The 23,729-nt window shown below is 35.4% G+C and overlaps 1 protein-coding gene across 1 annotated transcript in view; it reads left to right on the forward strand.

Annotated features, from left to right (window-relative positions):
* ECT2 (epithelial cell transforming 2) overlaps positions 1-23,729 on the forward strand; it is a 67,200-nt gene that overhangs the window by 16,529 nt on the left and 26,942 nt on the right. The window contains 7 exon segments of the mRNA XM_017889482.1: positions 2,619-2,755; positions 7,562-7,681; positions 15,812-15,880; positions 17,454-17,526; positions 17,529-17,563; positions 18,379-18,475; positions 20,152-20,233. Of these exon segments, the coding sequence (XP_017744971.1) occupies positions 2,619-2,755; positions 7,562-7,681; positions 15,812-15,880; positions 17,454-17,526; positions 17,529-17,563; positions 18,379-18,475; positions 20,152-20,233 (613 nt within the window).

Below are 23,729 nucleotides of genomic sequence, written 5' to 3' on the forward strand. Positions count from 1 at the left end.
TCCGTCTCAAAAAAAAAAAAAAAAAGCACAGGAGAAATATTGGTAGAATGAAATAATAGGAAATAAAAAGAGATGAAGGCAAATTAGTAATTTTTTTTATCACTTTTTAAAAAAATTATTATTATTATACTTTAAGTTCTAGGGTACATGTGCATAACGTGCAGGTTTGTTACATATGTATACTTATGCCATGTTGGTGTGCTGCACCCATCAACTCGTCAGCACCCATCAACTCATCATTTACATCAGGTATAACTCCCAATGCAGTTTAATTACATTAAATTAGTAATTTAAATGAAAGAAATGTTGCCTCGGCATTGAATAGATAGGAAGTTTATGTTTTAGAGGAAGGTAGTGCAGTTTTAGAGAAATCCAAGTTACATTAAGGCAGAACTGTCCAGTAGGCATTTGGAAAAGTTGAACCAGCTTGAGGGGGAGAACATGATTAGATCTGAGAATGTACTAGTTTTATAATTATAATGGACAAGAGCATGGGATGGTAAGAGGAGATCATAAAGGACTGAAACTTGAATATGCATTTTAGGCAAGAAAATAAACCACTGAAGTAAACACATATGACAAGTATACTCATATATTAGGGGCTCTATAAAATAGATTCCCCAGTTTTAGGTCATTGCCTAGACACAAAATAATTAAATTAGATCAGTGCATCTCAGTTTTTTCCCACTGATGTATATTGTGTAATGGCAGAGGCTTCTGGGTCTGGTGAGTGTAGCCTAAAATAATGTTTGGCAAGTGGGAAAATTTTTTTGAATTCTGTTTTCTTTAAAAAGCACTTGGACTGGGCACGGTGGCTCATGCCTGTAATCCCAGCACTTTGGGAAGTCGAGGAGGGTGGATCACGAGTTCAGGAGCTCGAGACCAGCCTGACCAACATGGTGAAACCCTATCTCTACTAAAAATACAAAAATCAGCAGGGTGTGGTGATGTGTGCCTGTAATCCCAGCTGCTCAGGAGGCTGAGGCAGGAGAATCACTTGAACCCAGGAGGTGGAGGTTGCAGTGAGCCGAGATGGCGCCACTGCACTCCAGCCTAGGGGACAGAGTGAGACTCCATCTCCAAAAAAAAGCACTCAACTCCATAGTACATAATTGTTTTCATATAAAAGCATTTAAAATTGTTTATCATTGAATAAAATTGATATGCTAGAAATATATATTATGGTTCTTTGTCACCCATTTCTATTTTATGTCATACATTCCTTTTCCTATTGAAAAACTTGCTATTAGGTGATTCTATATATAATGTTAAAGTATTCTAACCATATTAACAGTAAGAAAATGTATTTTAAACTTTTATACATTAAAATGATATATATCTCTATATTCTTTTTTTGAGATGGAGTCTCGCTCAGTCTCCAGGCTGGAGTGCAGTGGCGCGGGAGTGCAGTGGCGTGGGAGTGCAGTGGCATGATCTTGGCTCACTGCAACCTCCACCTCCTGGGTTCAAGTGATTCTCCTGCCTCAGCCTCCTGAGTAGCTGGGATTATAGGCATGTGCCACCATGCTAATTTTTGTATTTTTAGTAGAGATGAGGTTTTGGCCAGGCTGGCCTCGAACACCCGACCTCAAGTGATCTGTCGTCCTCAGCCTCCCAAAGTGTTGGGATTACAGGTGTGAGCCACCATGTCTGGCCGCAAATTTTTTTCTTTCATGAAATGTATATGAAACACACTGTTGCGTCCTCTTTCCACTCTCTACTGGTTGTTTTATATTATGTTAAGATAGTTTGAACTAACAGAATTTTCAGTTAATATTGAGTTTTTTGTAAGGGGCTTCTTTTTGACATATGTATATGACAAGTTTTCGTTATTGGTGTAATCACAACAACTTTTTCCTCCTTTTTACATGTAAGTAGCTTTACCTCTTCCTTTCTATTTTATTATTTTAGCTGTACAAAGATTGATATACCTTTTACCCAGATTTCCCAAAGGTACATATTCTGCCATGTTTGCTTTAGCATTCATTCAGTCAAAATCTCTCTTTTTCTAAACACAAATACAATACACACATGCATGTGTATTTTTAATATATATACTGTTTGAGAGTAAGCTGCAGACATGATATGCCTTTAGCTCTGAGTACTTAAATGTCTGTTTCCTATAATAGTGACATATTTCTTAAATAACTGTATTACTTATTACATTATTATAGTAAGGAAATTAACATTAATACTATGAACTATTTTGTAGACTTTTCATCAGTTATCCTAAAAGTCTTAATGTCCTTTTAGCAAAAGGAAAAAATTTTTTTCTTTTTGATCTAGAATACAATCCAGGATACACATTTGTTAGGTTGTCTCTCTTTAGTCTTCTCTAACCTGGAACAGTTCCTTAGTCTTTCTTTGTTTTTAATAACCTTGACATTTTTGAAGAGTACAGGCCATTTAGTGGAATGCCTACCAATTAGAGTCAGTGATATTTTTGACATTTTTTTTTTCTGGCCTTAGCCTATGAGAAAAAATTTCTTTAATGGAAATCTGTATGGTGGTACATTTATAACAGTAGGTTTTCTCTCCTTTTTATCTTGTTAAGTGTACATAATGTTTGGTATTTTTATTTGGCTTCCATTAAATCTTTCCACCTTTTAACATTTCAGACACCCCAAAGTCTTGTACTAAGTCTTCTAAAAACTCCACTCCAGTTCCTTCAAAGCAGTCAGCAAGGTGGCAAGTCGCAAAAGAGCTTTATCAAACTGAAAGTAATTATGTTAATATATTGGCAACAATTATTCAGGTAAGTATGAGTTTGATTGGAAAATGATTTCTGTTCCAGTGTTCCTAAGTAAAAAAAAATCTAGGTGATATTATTTCTTACAAGAAAATTATATAAACATAGAATTTGAACATGGATATTAAAAATGGAAATGTGTGACAAAAGCTGCTGTTAGGGAAATGTCATAACTGTAGTATTACCTTTTATTTATTCAGAAATATTTTTATTATTTTTATTAATTTTAATAACTAAAGCGAACAGAACTCAGTAGGTGATCTCAGAGGGTATCTGTCAGGTTTAATTCAGAATTTTGCAGGTTCCTTGTCAAGGTACTACATTTATATTTGGAAATGGTAGATAACTTTTTCTGAAAGTATGTGTTCTAAGAGTCATTGCTTTGAGTACTGTATATATGTGAAAAACATTGCCTATACAATAGCAGTGAAGTATAACAGTGTTGATATAAGTAGTTTTTTTCAGTAATCATTTCATGTGACACATGAAATATGCAGTGGTTAGTTATAAATAGATGTTAACTCATTGCTTATCAATAGTAAAATGTACTATAAAGTTATTTCTGAAGAAAAACAGCTCTAATGAATCCTTGTAGGATGAGATTATAGAAGATATTAAGGAATAAACTGAAATTTAAGATTCTAAAAGACAATAAAAGGTCATTATGTTGGTATCTGTAGAAAGAAGGAAGAAGTCTGTTTTAGGTAATAAAAGAGATAGGTTGACATACTGTTAAGAAAATGAAGTTGAAAAGACCAAACTTACCTTTCAATAGAAAACAATAGGGAGTTTCCGATTTGGGTTTAGTTTTTAATTGACCTTTATTTGAATTCACAAAATAACTCATTAAGGTCCAATTTAATAGCCTTTAAGTTGCTTGTACCATTGATAAAATGCATGGATAAGAAATGGAAAGACTTCTTACTTGATGGTCATAGAGAGGTTGTTTTTCACGGTTAATTATTTGTTTAGCAGCAGTCAAGGTTTTCTGAGGTTCTTTGCTGTGTTAGATTTATTTTAAGTCACCTTTGCTCTTCTTTCTCAAGGGAAATCACGCTAGATAGATGAATTTCTTGTTGAAGTTTTTATAGTGATTCAAAATATGGTTGAGTAGCAAAAAATCCCTTTGGCATATACTATTCATGTACTTTAGTGGCATTTATTGCTTAGAAATGTAAATCCTTTCAGGCCATGGTAAAATGCACTGAAGTTTCAGAATTCTCATTTGCATATCAATTAAATTCACTAAAACTCCTTTCAAAAAAGCTCATGAAATTATTAGACTGGGGAAGGTTTCATACCACTTTGCTTAGTATAAACTCATCAAAGGTTTTATTTAAAAGATTGTGGCCTAAATTCATTATAGTATTCTCTCTTTAAATTTTTTTTTTGGTACCGATGGGGTCTTTCTATGTTGCCCAGGCTGGTCTCAAACTCCTGTGCTCAGGTGATCCTCCTGCCTCAGCCTCCCGAAGTGTTGTGATTATAGTCATGAGCCACTGTGCCCAGCCCATGATAATACTCTCCTTAAAGAACTTTGTTTTAGGACTGATATTTTCCTTTTTGGGGGGATAGGATTTGGAATAACTTAATTATAACTTATCCTCAAAATTAAATGAATATCCGGAGGCTTATTCCACATACTACTTGGATGCCTAATTAATATAAAGTACTGTGCTAAGTGTTAAATATATTTTTTTGTTTTAAAGAACTTTTTACTAGAAGAGGAGATAAAACATACACAATTATACTTACCAAATGGAACATACTAGCATAATGAAGGAGTTAAGGTATTAGATTTGTAAAGTGAGAGTTTTACTGCTCGTTTAGTTTAGGGAAGGTGTTGGGCTAGAATTTTCTGTGTGTTGTGCATCAGAAAAAGCTTCATACAGAAGGTAATGATTGAAGTGAACTTTTTTTCTAGAAAATAAAAATACTGTAATTTTACAGTTTATTTAATAGCAACTGGTACATACGAAATTTCCCTCCTTTGGTAATGCCTTTTTTTGACAGAAGTTTGCAAATTAGCACTGATTGTTTGTAAAAGTTATTAGATTAGCTCTGCTGTCGTTTTCCTTAAGGCTGACCAAAGATAACCTAGAATCACGGCCCTCAGATGGTCATACAAAATGATCATATAAGTCAGAGCTAGTTTATCACCAGCATTTATAAAAACAGACCTAGGGAAAGAGGTAGGTCCAAGACACATGCATGGTCTTAATATAGCGAATGTTTAGCTTGTCCTTACTATTATAAAATCAAAACAATGAGAATATTCACAATGAAGTGAATTTTAAAGTATGAATATGATTGGTAGAAGTAGAGGATATAGATGAGAAGTCTCTGAGACTGAGTAAACAGTACAAGTGATCATTCAATGTATTATCGATAGCAGGGGTGGAGTAGGCATATGGATACCGTGAGAGTTGAGATGAGATGGCCTATACTAATCTAGAGCAGGCCTTTGAGCGGTGTGCTATCTTATCTGTAAGCCATAGAATAATTTTTTTTATGAGATGAGAGATCAATAATATCTGACTTGCATTTCAGAAAGATAACTTGGTTCACTTTGAAGGAGGAATTGAAGAGGGGAAATTGGGGAATCAGTGATACCAATTTGGAGGGTATTTCAGCAGTCGTGAGAGATTTTGAAGATCTGAACTTTTTAGGATAGTATCAGTGAAGATAAGAGGATAGATCTGAGAAACATTGGAAAGATAAAGTCATTGTGGTTTCAGTTTTCATTTTCACAATGACTAATGATGTTGAACGTATTGTCTTCATTTGACATCTATATATCTTTTTTGTTGAAATAACTGTTCATGTTTTTTGCCCACTTTTAAATTGGTTGTTTCCTTCTGAGTTTTGAGAATTTTTTTTTAGAATTTTTGAAATAGGGTCTCATTCTGTTGCCCAGGCTGGAGTGCAGTGGTGCAATCTCGGTTTGGCTCACTGCAATCTCCGCCTCCTGGGTTCAAGTGATTCTCCCATCTCAGCCTCCTGAGCGCTTGGGACTACAGGCATGTGCCACCATACCTGGCTCATTTTTGTATCTTTTGGTAGAGATAGGGTTTCACCGTATTGGCCAGGCTGGGAGAATTCTTTTTTTCCTTTTTCTGTGAGACGGAGTCGTGCTCTGTTGCCCAGGCTGGAGTGCAGTGGTGTGATCTCAGCTCACTGCAATCTCTGCCTCCCAAGTTCACGCCATTCTCCTGCCTCAGCCTCCCAAGTAGCTGGGACTGCAAGCGCCCACCACCACGCCTGGCTAATTTTGTTTTTGTATTTTTAGTAGAGATAGGGTTTCACTGTGTTAGCCAGGATGATCTCAATCTCCCGACCTCATGATCTGCCCACCTCGGCCTCTGAAAGTGCTGGGATTGCAAGCGTGAGCCACCGTGCCCGGCCGAGAATTCTTTATATATTGTGGATACTAGTCCTTTGTCAAACATGACTCGCAAATACTTTTTCATCGTTCACAGCATATTTTTTTAATTCTCTCAAGTGTCTTTTGCTGAAGAAAAGTAAATTTTTATTCAAGTCTAATTTAACAGTTTTTTTATTCATAGATTATGATATCATGTATGAGAACTCCTTACCTAAGTTTAAGTCATGAAGATTTTCTCCTCTGCTTTCTTCTAAAAGTTTTATAGTTTTAGGTTTTTTGTTTATGTCTGTGACCCATTTTGAGTTAATTTTTGTATAAAGTTTTATATTTAGGCTGTGATTCATTTTTTGCTTATGGCAGATGGTATTGTAATACCATTTGTTGAAAGACTATCCTTCCTGCATTGAATTGCTTTTGTACCTTTGCCTAAAATTACTTGACCATATTTGCATGAGTTTGTTGTTGAATTCCCTGTTTTATTGATCTATCTATGTTTCTCCCTTCACAAATACCATACAATCTAGAACACCACAGCTTTGCAGTAAGAAGCTTCTTTGCCTTTCTGTATAAATTTTTAGAATCCGGTTTTCTGCATCTGCAAAAAGTCCTGGAACTTTGATTGGCATTAAATTTATACATCAGTTTGAGGGAGAATTGACATTCTTACTGTGTTCATTCTTTCAATCCATGACCATATGTCTACATTTATTTAGGTTGTCTTTGATTTCTTTCATCAGTATACTGTAGTGTTTAGCGTCATGAACGTATTTTATTATGTTTATACTTAAGTATTTTGATTTTTTATTGTGATACTACTTTTTAAATTTTCCATTTGTAAGTTACTGGTATATAGAAGTAAAATTGATTTGTGTCTGTGCACACATATGCGTGTTCTGACCTTGTATCTTACGGCCTTGCCAAACTCATTTATTAGTTCTTAGTTTTCTTCTTTTATTTTTTAGATTGATATGAGCAGCAACATAGATACAAACAGATCTTCTAGCTTCAAATCCAGTCTTTCCCCCAAGCCAAGCTTCTAAAAATTTTAAAACATTTAGCACATATATTAAGTATGTCTGGAGGCAACAGATTGCTTGTTGCTTTCATCCTTAGTAACTTAAATACAAAAGTAGAAATTACTCTTGTATCATACTAACGATTTTAATGATTGATTGCAGAACTGTGTGAACTTTTATTTGCTTCTAATGACATTTCATGACAAGAGCATATGTATATACATATACACAGGTATATAGAGTACATAGAATAAAATAAATAGAAAATATGGGGAAAATGTCTCACATTTAGGGAGAATATTTTTTATTATTACTTCCTTCTCTATTAACATCTTATGTCTCCTCTGTCACTGTCTGTATTTTAGGTCTTTTTCCCACAATCTACTTAAACTAGTCTTTTTTCTACTTTAGCTATTTCAAGTACCATTGGAAGAGGAAGGACAACGTGGTGGACGTATCCTTGCACCAGAGGAGATTAAGACTATTTTTGGTAGCATCCCAGATATCTTTGATGTACACACTAAGATAAAGGTAAATTTGTATATGTTAGATTAGTAGTAATTTTTTTCAAATTGTACATATTTATTATGATCTTTGAGGTACTTCTGGTCAGCTAAATAAGTTTTGTACCTAAAACTTTGAGTCATTTTTCTCTGTTCCAGCACCTCATAATGTTTGTTGTTTGCTTGTTTGTTTTTGAGATAGTCTCAACTCTTGTCACCCAGGTTTTAGTGCATTGACGTGATCTCGGCTCACAGTAACCTCTGCCACCCAGGCACAAGCAATTCTCCCACTGCCTAAAAGTCCTGAGTAGCTGGGCACAGGCATGTGCCACCATCCCAGCTAATTTTTGTATTTTTTTTGTAGAGATGGGTTTTGTCATGCTGCCCAGGCTGATTTTGAACTCCTGACCTCAAGTGATCCATGCGCCTCGGCCTCCCAAACTGAGGGGATCATAGGTGTGAGCCACCGTGCCCTGCCTTTTTTTTTTTTTTTTGAGATGGAGAATACTCTCACCCAGGCTAGCGTGCAGTGGCATAATCATGACTTACTGCAACCTTGACCTCCTGGGCTCAAGTGATTCTCTCACCTCAGCCTCCCCTGAAGTAACTGGAATTACAGTTACATGCTGCCATGCCTGGCTAATTTTTTTTAAAAAGTTTTTTGTAGAGATAGGGCAGGGTCTTGCTATGTTGCCCAGGCTGGTCTCAAACTCCTGGACTCAACTGATCCTCCTGCCTTAGCCTCTCACAGTGCTAGGATTACAGCCTTGAGCCATTGCACCCAGCCTTTGTTTGCTGTTTTTTTATTTTCAGGTAATCCTACAAACAAGGAATTAAGGCTTTATGAAATCTATTCTGTAGAGACATGTTACTCCCAGTACTATTTTTCTTATGTTCCTATTGCTTTTGCTCTTGGGGTGTATATTTTTGTTTTGCTTTGGCTTGTTTTGAAAACTCTAAACTTCTGATGGACTAAGAGTTCATTTAAGTCCCTTCTCCATGTATAGGTAGGTAAATGCCAAAAGTATGTGAGACAATGCTGTCCTCTTATTAATTATTTTCCTTTGGTGAAGGGCCTGTGATTTCCAGGTGTCAGTCTCTTACAGTAAAATAATTCCTGGACAGATTTAGCTGAACTCTTAAACTACTTTTTAAGTAAGTAGTTTAGTTTTATTTCCTCTTACTTTATCTATGTAGTACTTGAGCAAAGTTAATCAGTTTTCTTTTCAAAATAACTCACATTAATGTTTATGCCACATTCCTATAAAAGAACCAATCCGAATTACAGGATGTTTTCAAATATATAAGATTGTTTTTTAGTATACATTATAAACAAAAAATAGCAGATCTATAAATTATTAAAAATGACATTTACCAGTTGCTTGTATTTTGTGTTTTATCAGTATTGCTGATCATATTTCAGTTAATTTCTAGATTTGAAGAGAACTCTGAAGGAGTCTATTTAAAAAAGCTTAGAAAGCTAGAGAGTTTCAGGCTAGTTAATCCTATTCCAGTTAGGATTCTGAATTTTGAAGAGGAAAGTACTTTTGGAATATTTTTTGTTTTAAAAGACTTACTGAGTGGCACAAAAGCAGAATGGAAGGTCAAGTAGGTTTTGTGTGTTTTTTTTTGTTTTTTTTGTTTTGTTTTGTTTTTGAGATGGAGTCTCACACTGTCACCCAGGCTGGAGTGCAGTGGTGCGATCTCAGCTCACTGCAACCTCTGCCTCCTGGGTTCTCCTGCCTCAGCCTCCCGAGTAGCTGGCACTACAGGCATGCACCACCACACCTGGCTAATTTTTGTATATTTAGTGGATCTGGGATTCTGCCATGCTGACCAGGCTGGTCTTTAACTCCTGACCTCAAGTGATCCACCTGCCTCGACCTCCCAAAGTCCTGGGATTACAGGCATGAACCACTGTGACCGGCCTGTCAAGTAGGTTTTCGTCTTGGTGTTTTGCCACTAAATTTGTGTATCACTTTGAATTTGTGTCAGTTATTTAGCTAGTCTGGACACCCTTCTATGACAAAATGTGTTATTTTATGTTTGCAGAGTCATAATCTTAATTTAGAAAATCATATTCTTTGATTCAGTGAAGCTTTGAAAATTTATCACCCTTTTGTTTTCTTATGTGTAACAATTCTTTAAGCTTCTTTTGTAAGATGGTACTTCAACTATTAGTTTTTCAGTTTTTTCTTTTTTTTCTTTTTTTTTTTTTGTCACCTAGGCTGGAGTGCAGTGGCCTGATCTGAGCTTACTGCAACTATTTGGTTTTTTAGCTGATTTCAGGTTTGTCAAATATTTAACCATTTTAAAGCTTATGTTCTTTTCTACTGTGAAACCAGTATGTGCTGTCAAACATTTGTAAAACTCAAGAGAAAAGGAAAAAGGGAGAGAAATACCCATAATTCCATTATCCAAATATGCCTAAAATTTTGGTTTATTTTCTTTGTCCTTTTAATACATAGCAGTTTTTTTTTGCTGTTTTAAATGAAGCCAACCATCTATTGAGCGTTACCACATCTGTTGAGCAAAAACTTGGTATTATTGTACACATTTTAGAGATGTGAAACCAGTACACACAGAGAATAATTTTCCAGAGGCAGTCATCTAATAAATGCTGGACACAAGACTTGAACCTTTATTTGTATAACTTCAAAGTCTGTTCTCCTAACTACTAATGCTATTTTCCTTCTTTAAAATCATGCTGAGGTACATTCTTTTAGTATGTAAACGACACCATGTAAATGTGTCTTAAATTTGTACAGTTTTTCATATCATCTCAATACAGCATTCCTGAAAACATTGGTGTCTGTATTTTATAATATCGCATAATGGTTAAGAATATGTAGTGGAAAAAACAGCTTTTTTTTTTTTTTTTCTTTTGAGATGAAGTCTTGCTATTGCTCAGGCTGGAGTGCAGTGGTGCAGTCTTGTCTCACTGCAATCTCCATCTCCCGGGTTCAAATGATTCTTCTGCCTTAGCCTCCCCAGTAGCTGGGACTACAGGTGTGCACCACCACACCTGGCTGATTTTTGTATTTTTAGTGGAGGTGGGGTTTCACCACGTTGGCCAGGCAGGTCTCAAACTCCTGACCTCAGGTGATCTACCTCTGCCTCTCAAAGTGCTTGGATTACACCACTGTGCTTGGCCTGAACAAAGCAGATTTGATTGAGTTTGAAGTCAGGTGACTTTAAGTGCTTCAGTTTTCCTGTTTATAAAATGGGATAATAATAACTGACTTATGAAGTTGGGTAAACTAATATTCAGAAGTTTTGTGTAGTGTTAAAACTTTTTTACCCATTGTGTTTACACCCACTGTCTAGCATTTAGATTACTGTCAGTAAATGTTTACTGAATGATGGTCATGTTACCTTTAAATTTCAAAATCAGGACTAGCACTCAGTGTTTTTTCTTATCTAGGTATTATGTAAACATCTTTAGTAGCCTCATTCTTAATTTGCTTTCAAGATCTTGTGAGCTGATGTTTTGAGTAAGATGACAATTTTTGAGGTTGTTATCTACATCTCTCTTTTCCTCAGTATGAATTTTTCTTTTTCAGGATTAAACATTATTAATCCTTGATGTATAATTTTCTACTCTTAGCTGGGCACAGTGGCTCATGTCTGTAATCCCAGCACTTTGGGAGGCCGAGGCGAGTGGATTGCCTGAGCCCAGGAGTGTGAGACCAGCCTGGGCAACAAGGCGAAACCCCATCGCTACAAAAAATGCAAAAATTAGCTGGGTGTGGTGGCGCATGCCTGTACTGTAGTTCCACCTCTTCGGGAGGCTGAGGTGGTAGGATCACTTGAACCCAGGAGGCAGAGGTTGCAGTGAGTCAAGATCATGCCACAGCATTCCAGGCCTGAGCAACAGAGTGAGACCCTGTCTCAAAACAAAACAAAAAATAAACCAAATTTCTACTTTTACACAACTATGATGAAACAAAAGAGAGAGGGATTGATAGGAGTTCTTTTTGTTGTTGTTGTTTTTTTAATATATATATCTTTTCTTATTTTAGTGTAAGCCTCAAAGAATTGTGTACTTGTTTTAGGAACCCATGTATGTTGGCTTACTGTGCAGTGAGCTCAGCAAAAGAGAAACCCTGGTTAAGATTAATTCTGCACTGTTACTACCTACTTAACAGTGCAGAATAAATCTTAACAAGGAAGAAAAGAAGTAAGTAGCTTAGCTTTCTTAAGCCCCATCTGTTTATGACTTCCCCACTTTTCTAATATTCTTGCCCAGGCTTTGGAATCTGCTTTGTCTTAGAACTGTAGAATTGTCCTTTCTTTTGGAGGAAAAGTTAAGAGAAGCCTATGAGAATTTCTGATGTATTATAGACAAGGAGGAGAAGATACATCTCAGTCTCTGTCCTAAATTGTATCGGGCATTTTCCCCAGAAATGTTGTAAGAAATAGTGGTGTTATGAATAAAGCTATTGGGGACTCGCCTGCCAAACTGAGTCCCCCTTTCTAATGGGGACGACTGTGGAATAACATGGAATCTGAGTCAGACAATCCTGAGTTTGAATACTGGTTCACAGCTGTGTGATTTGAGGAAAGTTACTTAATCTCTCTAAGCCTTAGTTCCTTTATTACGTAGTTCCTGAGCTAATAGCAATCTTTTTTTTTTTTTTTGAGATGGAGTCTTGCTCGGTTGCCCAGGCTGGAGTGCAATTGCACAATCTCAGCTCACTGCAACCTCCACCTGCTGGGTTCAAGCAATTCTTCTGCCTCAGCCTCCTGAGTAGCTGAGACTACAGGCACGTGCCACCATGCCTGGCTAATTTTTTGTATTTTTAGTAGAGACGGGGTTTCATCATGCTGGCCAGGCTGGTCTCAAACTCCTGACCTTGTGATCCTCCCGCCTTGGCCTCCCAAAGTGCTGGATTATAGGCGTGAGCCACGGCACCTGACCTAAGACAGCAATCTTTAGTCAACAAGCATTAGGAATTAAAAGTTAACCAGAAACTGAGCAGACTATATTTCACAGTGCCTCAAGACGATTTTGCTTTCTTAGAGCAATGTTCTTATGTAAGTATTTTACAGGTTTATGCATTAATAGAGGAATCCCTAACAGATAGTTATGCTCATAAAATCCTGTATGATGTAGGAATAATTACTTTCCTCATTTTTCAGAATAGAAAATTGAGGAACATATAGCTTACATAACTTGTCCAAGGGCACAGAAGTAACAAGCCCAAGAGCCAGTATTTAAACCTCAGTAGTCAGTGCCAGAATTCACTGCATTGTATTGCCTCAAGATTAGACTTATTTATAATATTTCTTCCTTTTTTTTTTTTCCTTTCAAGTGCAATTCTGAACAGTTCAGTCTTCCCAGTTCTTGATGTGTGTGGGCTGTTAAAATATTCTTGCTTTGAGTTTACTTTTATGCTATTGAAAGTAGTTTTTCTCCTTTTTGAACTTTACTGAATCTACTAATACAGGACAGTGATTCTTAAATTATTTGTCTTTAGAATCCCTTTTCATTCTTAAAAATTGAGGAAGTTTTACTTATGTGGATTTTATATATTGGTATTTGCTGTATTCAAAATTTTAAAATATTATTTAAGATGTATTATTTTTTAACAGCTTTATTGAGGTACATCTTACATGTTTTTAAATTCACCTATTTAAAATACACAATTCAGGCCGGGCCTGGTGGCTCCTGCCTGTAATCCCAGCACTTTGGAAGGCTGAGGTAGGAATACCACTTGAATCTAGGAATTTGAGACCAGCTTGGTCAACATGGTGAGAACCCATTTTTGCAAAAAATAAAGAAGTTAGCTGACTGTGGTGGCACATGCCTGTAGTCCCAGCTACTTCGGCAGGTTAGGTGGGAGGATTGCTTGAGCTTGGGAGGTTGAGGCTACAGTCAGCTGTGATTGTGCCACTGCACTCCAACCTGAGCAAAAGAGTAAGAACCTGTCTCAAAAAAAAATAAATATATGATACAATTCAGTTATTTTAATAACTTAACCAAGTGGTACAACTGTCACCATAAATCCACTCTAGGACATTTTCACTACCCACCCCAAATAAGATGTCTACTTACAATTAATCTTTATTTCTACACCCAGCCATAGGCAACCACTAATGTACTTTCTGTATCTATGATTTTGTGTTTTCTGGACATTTTAAATCTTTAATATATTATAAATATACATTGATACTATGTGTATACACATAACATATAGATATACTATTTGATACACTATATAGTGTTGTAAATATGTTTATATAGTATGTGGTCTTTTATATATGGTTTCCTCTTAGCATGTTTTTTTTAGTTCATCTAAATGTAGCATGTTAGAAGTTCTTTTTTTCTGGTCAAATAATATTCCATTATATGACTATAGTAATTTTTAAAAGTCTGTTCACCAGTTGATAGACATTTAGATTGTTTCCATTTTTGGCTATTATGAATAATGCTCTTGTGAGAGTGTGGTGTGCAAGTCTGTGTGGACATGTTTTCATTTCTCTTGAGTGGGTACCTAGGAGTAGGATTGATGAGCTATATGGTGGTTTTATATTTAAAAATTTTGAGAAAATGCCAGGGTTTTCCCATCATTTTAAAGTTAATTAATCAATTTAGAGATGTGTTCGTGCCTAATTGCCCAGGCCAGCCTCAAACTCTGGGTCTCAAGTGATCCTCCCACGTCAGCCTCTTGAGAAGCTCAGACCCATCAGTTGTTATTTTCACCAGTAATGAATGAGAATTGCAACTTCTCCACATTCTTGAAAAACACTTATCTTTTTTTTCTTACCTTATAACCATCCTAGTTGGTGAGGAGACATCTCTTGTGGCTTTAACTGTATTTCCCTAATGATTAATGATGAGTATCTTTTCACATGGTTATTAGCCATTTGTATATTATTTTTTGTGAAATGGCTACTGTCTATAGCCTGTTTTTTGATTGGATTGTCTTCTTGAGTTGTAAGGCTTCTCTATAAATTCTGGATACAAGTTTTCTTGAAATACAAAAGTTTTAAATTTTGATGAGGTTCAGTGTATTCATTTTTTCTTTTATGGACTGTGATATCAGTGTCATACCTAAAAATTTTTTTCCTAACTCAAGATTTTGAAGATTGTTTTCTTCGAAAGTTGTTTTGCTTGAGGTGAGGGTTTAAGTTCATCTTTTTGAATGTGGGATATCTAATTTTATATTAATTCACTTAAAATAATAACTACGTGACAACACAAGTACCATTCTTTAAGAAAAATAATTTCCAAACAAAAATAATTAGTAAGGGGAGTGGTGGTATTGTAGTTTTTTTTACTGTCTGGCTTAATAGAAGACTGGTTTTCATATCTGTTTCTACATTCAGTCTGTTGCAATATCACATATCATGTAGCTTCTAGAAAACAACTGTATACTTGTGAGAGAATGAGTGAAAAAGTCAAATAATGCTTTAGCAGTATTACAAAAATAATTTTAATCTCAGGGATCCCACTGAAAGGGTGTCCCAGCAGTCTTTGATGAAACTTTAGAGAGTCTTTAGTATAAGAGCTTGTCGATTGATGTCTACTTTAAAATCACTTAGAATTTCAATTAGGGCATATCATTTCTTGGCATCTCATTTTATCATCTGATTTGTTTGTTTATTATAAAGCTTTTAAATGTTCTGAGTTTTTACAAAGAAGTAATATTTTAGAAAGAGCATGAAGAATTAACAAACTATGCTTCATGGGCCAAATCCAGCCCATTGCATGTTTTGGTTAAAAAAAATTTTATTGGAACACAGCCACACTCATTTATTCACACTTTTAAATTTGCTGACCCCCTGTTAGAGATTACAGTTTTTAATGACTGATGTTAAATAAGATGCTTCAGCAGCAGGATTGAAAGTAGTTTTCTATAATTAATAACACCAATCAGCTTTATAGTTAATAAGAAAAAAATACTGAGTTATCACATCACATTGGAAAGTTAGGCTTATTGACTTTATATTTTAAAAAATATTTTCAAAGGACTTGTTTTGTAGTAAAAGTTAATTCCTTGTTGAAGAGAAAAAATGGGATGTTCATTATTTTACACATTAAATTAAGACACTTCGTAAAGTGCTTCTTTCCAACAAGTATCTCGGAAATATTAAAAGTTGTATAAGGAGCTGTCAGGTTTAATTTTAAATATTTCAACTCGTGCTATTTCAGGATGATCTCGAAGACCTTATCGTTAATTGGGATGAGAGCAAAAGCATTGGTGACATTTTTCTGAAATATGTAAGTATTGTATTTCCTTTTTAAGTTTTCAGATTAAAATATGATCTCATCAAGGACTGGCAAGGAATGTAATTTACCTATTTAAATGTGAGAGGTTTTAAAACTTTGACATGATTGTGTTTATAAAATATATTGGAAATGTTCTTTGTCTTCTGAAACATGCCTTCTATATGCAATTTAACATCTTAATAGCTCAAGATTATTAGAAGAATGCCAATTATCATGCTGTACTATAATTGTTTTAGTATGTATCAAGTTATTTGCTCTTCATAAATGGCCACAGATTGTATTTTCATTTTATATATTATTTAATTTTCATTTTAAGTTCAGGAGTACATGTACAGGTTTACTACATAGGTAAAACTGTGTCATGGGGGTAAATTGTACAGATTGTTTTGTCACCCAGGTGTTAAGCCTAGTACCTATTCGTTATTTTTCCTGTTCCTCTCCTTCCTCCTACCCTCCACCTTCCAAAAGGCCCCAGGTATGTGTTGTTCCCCTCTATGTGTCTATGTCTTATCATTTAGCTCCCACTTATAAGTGAGAATGTGTGGTGTTTGGTTTTCTGTTCCTGTGTTAGCTTGCTAAGGATGATGCCCTCCAGCTCCATCTGTGTTCCTGCAAAGGACATGATCTCACATTTATTTTTTTTTTTAAATGGCTGCATAGCATTCCATAGTGTATATGTACCACATTTTCTTTATCAAGTCTATCATTGATGGGTGCTTAGGTTGACTCCATGTCTTTGCTACTGTGAGTATTGCTGAATTCTACAAGATGTACAAAGAAGTTTTATTTTCTCCCTTCTTAGTTGATAACACTTTTTGCTGTCATGTCTGTTTCTATTTAAAGGCTTCTAATGAACTGCCTCTTACTAGGATAAGAACCACACAACTTAAGTTTTATAATTCATTTCAACAAGATTCTGTGAATAGAATTTATACGTTTCTTTGAATCTCTTTAAATAGGATTTGTAAGTTTCAGTGCCTTGAGTACTGGCATTTATACTTTTATTTTTTGAGGCCTCTAACTTCTTTCCTTACAAAATAATCTCTTAGATGTTTTTTCAGTTTGGTTGAGAATTAAAAATTTACAAATTATTTTCTCATTTTTTGGATACTTTTAATTTTCTCAATCAGCCAACACTTTTCCTTTTCTTGCTTGCATTTTGAGTAATATAACTGATCTTTTAATGGTGGTTTGGATTTTGAATAAATACCATGCTTTTGGAATCTACATAGATCAGCTGTAATTTAATTAATATTTTTTAAACTCATAGACGTTTTCTTTGTCATGTTTGTATCAATACAATAAGCTTTAACATATCTTTTGTTTTTTTCTGGGTGTTTTCATGTTTTAGACTGTGTATACCAATTGATGTATTTTGTTTAGCAATTCTTTACTGAGAAATTTATGAAATAAATTTCTATATTTAATTTGAGAAAAAACTTACTTTAAACTTTGTACCCAATATTTCAGATTGTGACTATTAATTATTTGACTTTAAGTTACATTGTCTCTAAGGGGGTGACAAATGCATAACAAATAATGTTTTCTTCCCTTTTCTTTCCAGTCAAAAGATTTGGTAAAAACCTACCCTCCCTTTGTAAACTTCTTTGAAATGAGCAAGGAAACAATTATTAAATGTGAAAACAGAAACCAAGATTTCATGCTTTTCTCAAGGTAATGTATATTTCTTTCAAATAAAAATTTGAGAATTATTTCTGAAGTAATTCGCCAAAATTATGAAACAATGAAGTAAATTTTAACTTTAGTAAAATGTATCTATTAATATCTGTTAGTTTTAGTTGTACTTGTTGGTGACCATGATGTTTAGCTTTGGAAGGTTTGTTATATTCAGTGTTAGGCACCAGGATGTGGTTGAATGAATAAGAATGTTATATGTGGTCTTTTTTTTTTTTTTTTTTTTTTAAGTTGTGGCCAGGTGCACTGGCCAATGTCAGCCTGTAATCTTAGCACTTTGAGAGACTGATGAGGGAGGATTGCTTGAGGCTAGGAGTTTGAGATCATCCTGAGCAACAAAGTGAGACTCCCATCCCTACAAAAGTTTTAAAAAAGTTTTATGTATTTTAGTTTTCAAAACACCTAATGATTTTCCAGTGAGATTTGTTTTGCTTTTAATGATTTTTTTTCTTATCAGTTCCTTACTTTGTTTATTTAATGGTATTAGCATAATTAATATTATTAAATGTGCTTTTTCTTGTGAATGATGTAGACTTAAGAGAAATTTAAGGTGGGATATATAGGAGTGTGTAGAAGAACTCACTTTTTATGTAAGATGTTAACCACTGGCTGGCCAAGAGGCCATTTCAGGCCCTGGAAAATTATTCAGCCAAGTAATCTACCACAGAGAAATTCCACCTCTTCTCTATTAGTTTGTATCAGGGACACTAATGATAAGGTGTAATCCAGTAAAAGTAGGGCATATAATCTTTGCAGAAAACCTTTTTTGAAATTGTTGAATAAATTTTTTTCAGATAAACCAAGCAAAACCAGAATGTGGACGGCAGAGCCTTGTTGAACTTCTTATCCGACCAGTACAGAGGTTACCCAGTGTTGCATTACTTTTAAATGGTACTTGTCTGATCTGTTTCAAACTACGTCAGATGTTTTAATAGAATTGTTTTTTCCAAAAAAGTTGAATTTCTTCTCATTTTTAGAGTTTCTTAGATTTCAGCATTAAAGTTTATATATGTTTTACTTTATGGATTATCTTAAAAAATAGTCACTGGTGCTACTAAAATTCAGCTTGGCCTGAAATATTTTATTTGTTGATTAGTAGTATATATTTTGTCTTTTCATTTAAAAGTTTTCTTAATATTTCATGGTGTGTCACTAATTCAAAATCATTTTACATCCAAGTACATACAAAATTTGCCCACAAAATCACGAGGAGAAGATAATTTGTATGTCCCAAGTTTTGTAGCCCATTTTGAATTTTAGTAAAGTTCTATATACTTGGCTTTATGCTTACTTTTTTTGACCTTAGATTGTTCAGAGTACTCTTGAAACATACCTGTTTATTCTAGAACGGAACTATAGATATCAGTAGAAGGGAATTTTACAGCAGATAATTTTTATGCATAAATTTTGCCTGTGGTAAAAAATGTGTATATATATTCTGTTATATTTAGCTGGCTAAAGACAGTATCCGTTTTTATTTTATTCTTACGTATGAAAACAAAATTATAGCCTGTAATTCCAGCACTTTGGAAGACTGAGGGTAAACCCGGGAGTTGGAGACCAGCCTGGGCAACATACAGGGACCCAGTCTCTAAAAATAATTAAAAAAAAAAAAGGAGGATAACTAAATTATAAACAGGAAAAAGTCTATAATAAAATATTTAATTCCTAAGCTAAATCTACACTAATATTTATAGCAGACAAGGAGGCAAATTTTGTGACTGTTTAATCTGTTATTTTCTGTAAAAATCTTGGTTAGTATGTGAATTATAGTACTAACTAAAATTTGACCTTTTTTTTGTTTTTTAGAGTTATATAGTTGAGAATTACTGGCTTATAAAAGATTTGTCCACTATTTAAAACTATTCTGATTTACAAATTATAAGGAGAATATATGAACAAACTTCAGGTTTCCAAAACATTGTGGTTTTCTTCTAATTTGCATATCTTCATTATTGTTTAAGTACTTGTAGAAATTCATAAATGTTATAAATAAAATGATTTCTAGGCTTTATTACTATTATTCCACGTGAGAGATTAGGTGGACAGTGGTACTAGGTTAAACCTAGATTTGATAAGAATATGCCAAGGATGGCACAGGGAACACAAATAAACAACCTGGATTAGAAGAGTCAATGTGTTAAGTATAAATCTCTAAAGTAACAAAATCTGTGCTTAAAGATAGCAGATGCTCTCTGTGATGTAGCCATGGGCCCCAGTATGAAACACAAAATACATTTTGATTTCTGAGCTTATTGAGGATCATGTGTTTTCATTTAGCACTATGGAGAAAGTTTGAGGACTTTAGGAATCCCCAAGTATTACTTGAAGGGATTGGAACAGCAGTGTAAGAAAATCAGGATTACATATTCTGAAAATTTAGTCAGTAAAAATGGAAACCTTAACAGATGTGTAATAAGAGAGCTTTTTAGGGAACAGTGCTTAAAACTTTTTTAAAGATTGAATATTATCTTTAAAAATTAGCTATATCAAGATGGACAGCAGTTTAGTCTTAGATGAGAAATCACTGAATTTTTTATGCATGGAAAAACATTGTGTTATTACAGATCTTAAGAAGCATACAGCTGATGAAAATCCAGACAAAAGCACTTTAGAAAAAGCTATTGGATCACTAAAGGAAGTAATGATGTAAGTGCATTATTTTTCAATTTTTGATCGTGCCTTAAGATTTCGAATGGAATTGATAGAAAAAAACTTTGAATCAATAAATAGGAAATATCAATGAAATGTCTAAATTATTTTTCTAATAGTATAGTTACACATTAAAATGAAGTGTTTTAAGAATACATTCATTAATCAAAACATTTATTTCTGAAGGTATTAAACTATTGTGCACAGAGAATAATAGTTTAGAAACTTGAAAATGTTACAAATTCTCTAATAGACATTTTCTTCATATAACTCTAGTCATAGCTTGTTTCTGTCTTCATATTAATGTGGATTGCCCAAATGTAACTTGAGAATGTGACCACAGTGAAATTAAAAGGTTTATAATACTTTTCACATTAATTTTAAACTTTTGTTTTCTACCTAGAGTTCTGTGGAATTGAGTTGGCAGGATTGGTTGGAAATGTATTAAAAGTATAAATTCAATGAAATTGATCTGGGGAGTTTGATCATAAACTTAGGCTGCTTACTGTAGGTCTAACTTGGAAACAGGACTGAACAGAAATGTTAGGAGCAGAGTGGAAAACTCTCTTGCCATTGGCTGTTTCTTTTTCGCCTCAGAGCAGGTACTTTAAGTGGAGTTTACATATCAGTGTATTTAATAGATTTAATTAATTTCTGAGATTCCAGGGTGCTTCTATATGAGAGTTTCTTAAAAGGCTTCCAGAAGGGCTCTTAAGGAGAAACTTCACTAGCTCTAGAGAGGGGATTCAGCAGAGACCTGTCTCTCATTCTCTTATTTGAGACAATAATGCTCAAATTAGTTATTACCAGCTTTTGTTGTTGCTGAAAGGGTTATGTAAACAGGTGTCCCGAGACTCCCTCAGATACCAAAATCTGCAGGTGCTCAAGTCCCCTACAATCAGCATCTGCAGATATGGAGGGCCAAGTGTATATACTTTTTTTGTTTTGTTTTCTTTTTCGCTTATGTATTTTGTACGTTCACCAGCCAGCCATCATGCTTTTGATTTTTTTTCCCCTGGGACCAGGATAACGGTATTGAGACTATTATGATGACAATTCTCTGTAATTTTTCAACACCTTATGGTTTAAAATACTCTGACACACATTATTTACCTTGATCTTTTCAACATGAAGTAGGCAGTCATTGTTTTCATATTTTTATAAAAGAAACTGAGATGTTGTTACCTGCTCAATTTATCTGTTTGGAGTGTAGAATATTCTACAAGTGGCTATGCTATTTGTTATTTATGTATAATATATTTTGGTAAGCAAAGATTATAAAATAAGTAAGGAAAAGTAGCAAATGATTAGTCATTTGACCTGTTGCCTTCTTTAGAATAGTGTCAAGCTGGCTGCTGGAGGGATAATGGGCTGAATCAGTAAGACATTATTTAAGTTTCTTTTTTTTTTTGAGACGGAGTCTCGCTCTGCCGCCCAGGGTGGAGTGCAGTGGCTGGATCTCAGCTCACTGCAAGCTCCGCCTCCCGGGTTCATGCCATTCTCCTGCCTCAGACTCCCGAGTAGCTGGGACTACAGGCGCCCACCACCTCGCCCAGCTAGTTTTTTTTTTGTATTTTAGTAGAGACGGGGTTTCACCATGTTAGCCAGGATGGTCTCGATCTCCTGACCTCGTGATCCGCCCGTCTCGGCCTCCCAAAGTGCTGGGATTACAGGCTTGAGCCACCGCGCCCGGCCTATTTAAGTTTCTTGAGAACTTCTATTTTTAGTATATCCTTACCCTAAGTGCTTTGCTCATAGATTTTCAATAAATGTTACATTATAGGAGCTAATATTTTAATGTCGAATTGTGATGCTGATTTAGAAGCCTTATAGAAATTTACCAGATCTAAATTCTCAAGATTCTTGAACATTTAGCCTAGAGATTTAATGCTTATTATGGTTGATTAACACCACCGTAACCTGTCAGATGCAGGAAATAATGACACAGCACCAATTCACTAGTCCTTGCCATTTAAGCAAACTAAAAAAACCTCCTAAAATTGAATTCTAGCAACATCAGTTATACATGCTTAGATTTTCAGTATTAATTTGTTATAGATATATGTTTTTAGTTACTTCAAATATGGCTTTTTTCTTAAACTACGCATATTTAAAATATAGTTTGATTAATTTCAGCACACATATGCTCCCATGAAACCGTCACTATAATCAAGATGAGGAACATTTCCATCACCCCCAACATTTACTCATGTGCCTTGGTAATCTCTTTTTCTGGCCCATCCTGTTTTACCCTTCCCAAGGCAACCGTCTATCACGAATTTAGGAATGCCCCAGATGCTTACTGCGGGTTAGGTTGCAGACTGTGACAATAAAGGAAATATCCCAGTAAAGCAAGTCGTGTAAATTTTTTCATTTCTCAGGGCATATAGAAGTTATGTTTACACTATACTATAGCCTGGAATTGTGCAGTAGCATTATGTTTAAAAATTAATGTACATACCTTAATGAAAATTATTGTTAAAATGCCAACAGGCAGGGAGCGGTGGCTCATGCCTGTAATCCCAACACTTTGGGAGGCTGAGGCGGGTGGATCATGAGGTCAGGAGTTCGAGACCAGCCTGGCCAAGATGGTGAAATCTTGTCTCTTCTAAAAATACAAAAATTAGCCAGGCGCGGTGGTGGGTGTCTGTAATCCCAGCTACTTGGGAGGCTGAGGCAGGAGAATCGCTTGAACCCAGGAGGTGGTGGTTGCAGTGAGCTGAGATTGCGCCATTGCACTCTAGCCTGGATGACAGAGCAAGACTCTATCTCAAAAAAAAAAAAGAAAAAAGAAAATGCTAACAATTATCTGAGCCTTCAGGAAGTTACAGTCTTTTGCTAGTGGGGGATCTTGCCTTGATGTTGATGACTACTTACCAGGGTGGTGGTTGCTGAAGGCTGGGATGGCTGTGGTAATTGTTTCTCTCTCTCTCTCTTTTTTGTTTTGTTTTGTTTTGAGACAGGGTCTCACTCTGGTCGCCCAGGCTGGAATGCAGTGGCCAGTCTCAACTCACTGCAGCCTCCACCTCCTCCCACCTCAGCCTCTTGAGTAGCCGGGATTATAGGTGTGCACCACCACACCCAGCTAATTTTTATGCTTTTTGTAGAGATGGGGTTTTGCCATGTAGCCCAGGCTGGTCACAGACTCCTGAACTCAAACTATCTGCTCACCTCAACCTCCCAAAGTATTGGGATTACAGGCATGATCCACCACACCTGGCCGGCACTTTCTTTCTTTTTTTTTTTTGTTTGTTTGTTTTTTTTTTGAGACAGAGTCTCGCTCTGTCGCCCAGGCTGGAGTGCAGTGGCCAGATCTCAGCTCACTGCAAGCTCTGCCTCCCGGGTTTACGCCATTCTCCTGCCTCAGCCTCCCGAGTAGCTGGGACTACAGGCGCCTGCCACCTCACCCGGCTAGTTTTTTGTATTTTTTAGTAGAGACGGGGTTTCTCCAGCTTAGCCAGGATGGTCTCGATCTCCTGACCTTGTGATCCGC

The sequence above is a fragment of the Rhinopithecus bieti genome, unplaced genomic scaffold, assembly GCF_001698545.2.
Source record: "Rhinopithecus bieti isolate Rb0 unplaced genomic scaffold, ASM169854v2 scaffold_18353, whole genome shotgun sequence".
NCBI classification, from domain to species: Eukaryota; Metazoa; Chordata; class Mammalia; order Primates; family Cercopithecidae; genus Rhinopithecus; species Rhinopithecus bieti.